General features: G+C 68.6%; 1 protein-coding gene across 4 annotated transcripts in view; it reads left to right on the top strand.

The window, feature by feature from the left end:
* Positions 1-123: 123 nt before the first annotated feature.
* Positions 124-1,063, top strand: part of Sh3glb1 (SH3 domain containing GRB2 like, endophilin B1) — a 36,382-nt gene continuing 35,442 nt past the window's right edge. For 2 of the 4 annotated variants that reach the window (XM_052731936.1, XM_052731935.1), the window contains exon 1: positions 124-267. In XM_052731936.1, coding sequence (XP_052587896.1) covers positions 196-267 — 72 coding nt within the window. In that variant the 5' untranslated portion in view covers positions 124-195. The remainder of the gene's footprint in view (positions 268-1,063) is intronic. The other 2 variants (XM_052731937.1, XM_052731938.1) reach the window with 2 other exon arrangements.

Below are 1,063 nucleotides of genomic sequence, written 5' to 3'. Positions count from 1 at the left end.
CTCTCCGGCCCGGGCCACACCCTCCGCCTCCTCCCGCCCCTCAGGAAACGACAGCTGCGCGGGGCTGGCGCCGCCTCCCGCCGCCTCCCACGTCCGCCCCGCCGTCGCCCGGCGCCCCAGCCCCGCCGCGGCGCCCCCCCCCCCCTCCGCCTCCCCGCGAGCCCCGCCGGCGGCTCTGGCCCGCTGCCGCCCGGCATGAACATCATGGATTTCAACGTGAAGAAGCTGGCGGCCGACGCGGGCACCTTCCTCAGCCGGGCCGTGCAGGTACGGCGGCGGCGGCGGCGGTTGAGGACGGGGCGGTGGCGCCGGGGAGGGCGGCGGGAGGGCGGCGGGGACGGCGGCGCCGAGGACCCGGCCTGCCTGCCGATGGGCGCGGCCTGGCGCCCCTGGCCCCGCCGCCGGCCGTTGCCGCCCCGCTCTGCCCAACCGCCGCTCGGCGCCGAGCGAGGCGAGTCCCGACGCGGCCCGGAGCGTCCTCCGGCCCGGACTCCTTGGGTTCCTTCCCCCCTCCCCGCCCCGGAGGCCTCGGTGCCCCCAGCCGGCGAGGAAGACACGCCGAGCACCTTTGCGCCACCCCCACCCGTCTTCCCCTTGGTGGCTCTCGCCCTCCCGGCAGTGTCCAAGAAGGGAGTTTCCTTTTCCTGCCCCGCCGCCGGCTCTGTTCCCACCAGCCCTCTCCGGCCCTGGAAGGATTGTTCAGGAGCTTAGCAGCCCGTGGGGGCAATGGAGCTCGCCTGTCCCTGTGGGTGTCCAAACTTCACCAAGGGCGCAGGAGACCTGGCATTAGGGATGTTCTGGCCCATTCTCCAAGTGGGCTATAGAGCAAGGGGTGAGAGGAGGGCAGGGTTCGTGGTGTTGTGTCCGTGGTCACATTTGGTATGCTTCAGGCACACTTGGAGGGGAAAAGTTCACTGCGTCTCCTTAGTCTGTAATCAAGGAAGGGAACTTGGGCAATAGGGAACTTGGGCGGATTTTTGCAGTCAACACCACGTTATGCAAACGCAGTTAAATCTATGAACAGATGTAAATTTCACAACATGGGTTATAAACAATCTGGTAT

This window comes from Peromyscus californicus, unplaced genomic scaffold, assembly GCF_007827085.1.
Source record: "Peromyscus californicus insignis strain IS unplaced genomic scaffold, ASM782708v3 Scaffold_9__1_contigs__length_137607984, whole genome shotgun sequence".
NCBI classification, from domain to species: domain Eukaryota; kingdom Metazoa; phylum Chordata; class Mammalia; order Rodentia; family Cricetidae; genus Peromyscus; species Peromyscus californicus.
Note: the sequence above shows the minus strand (reverse complement) of the source record. Positions and strands in the feature narration are given on the sequence as shown.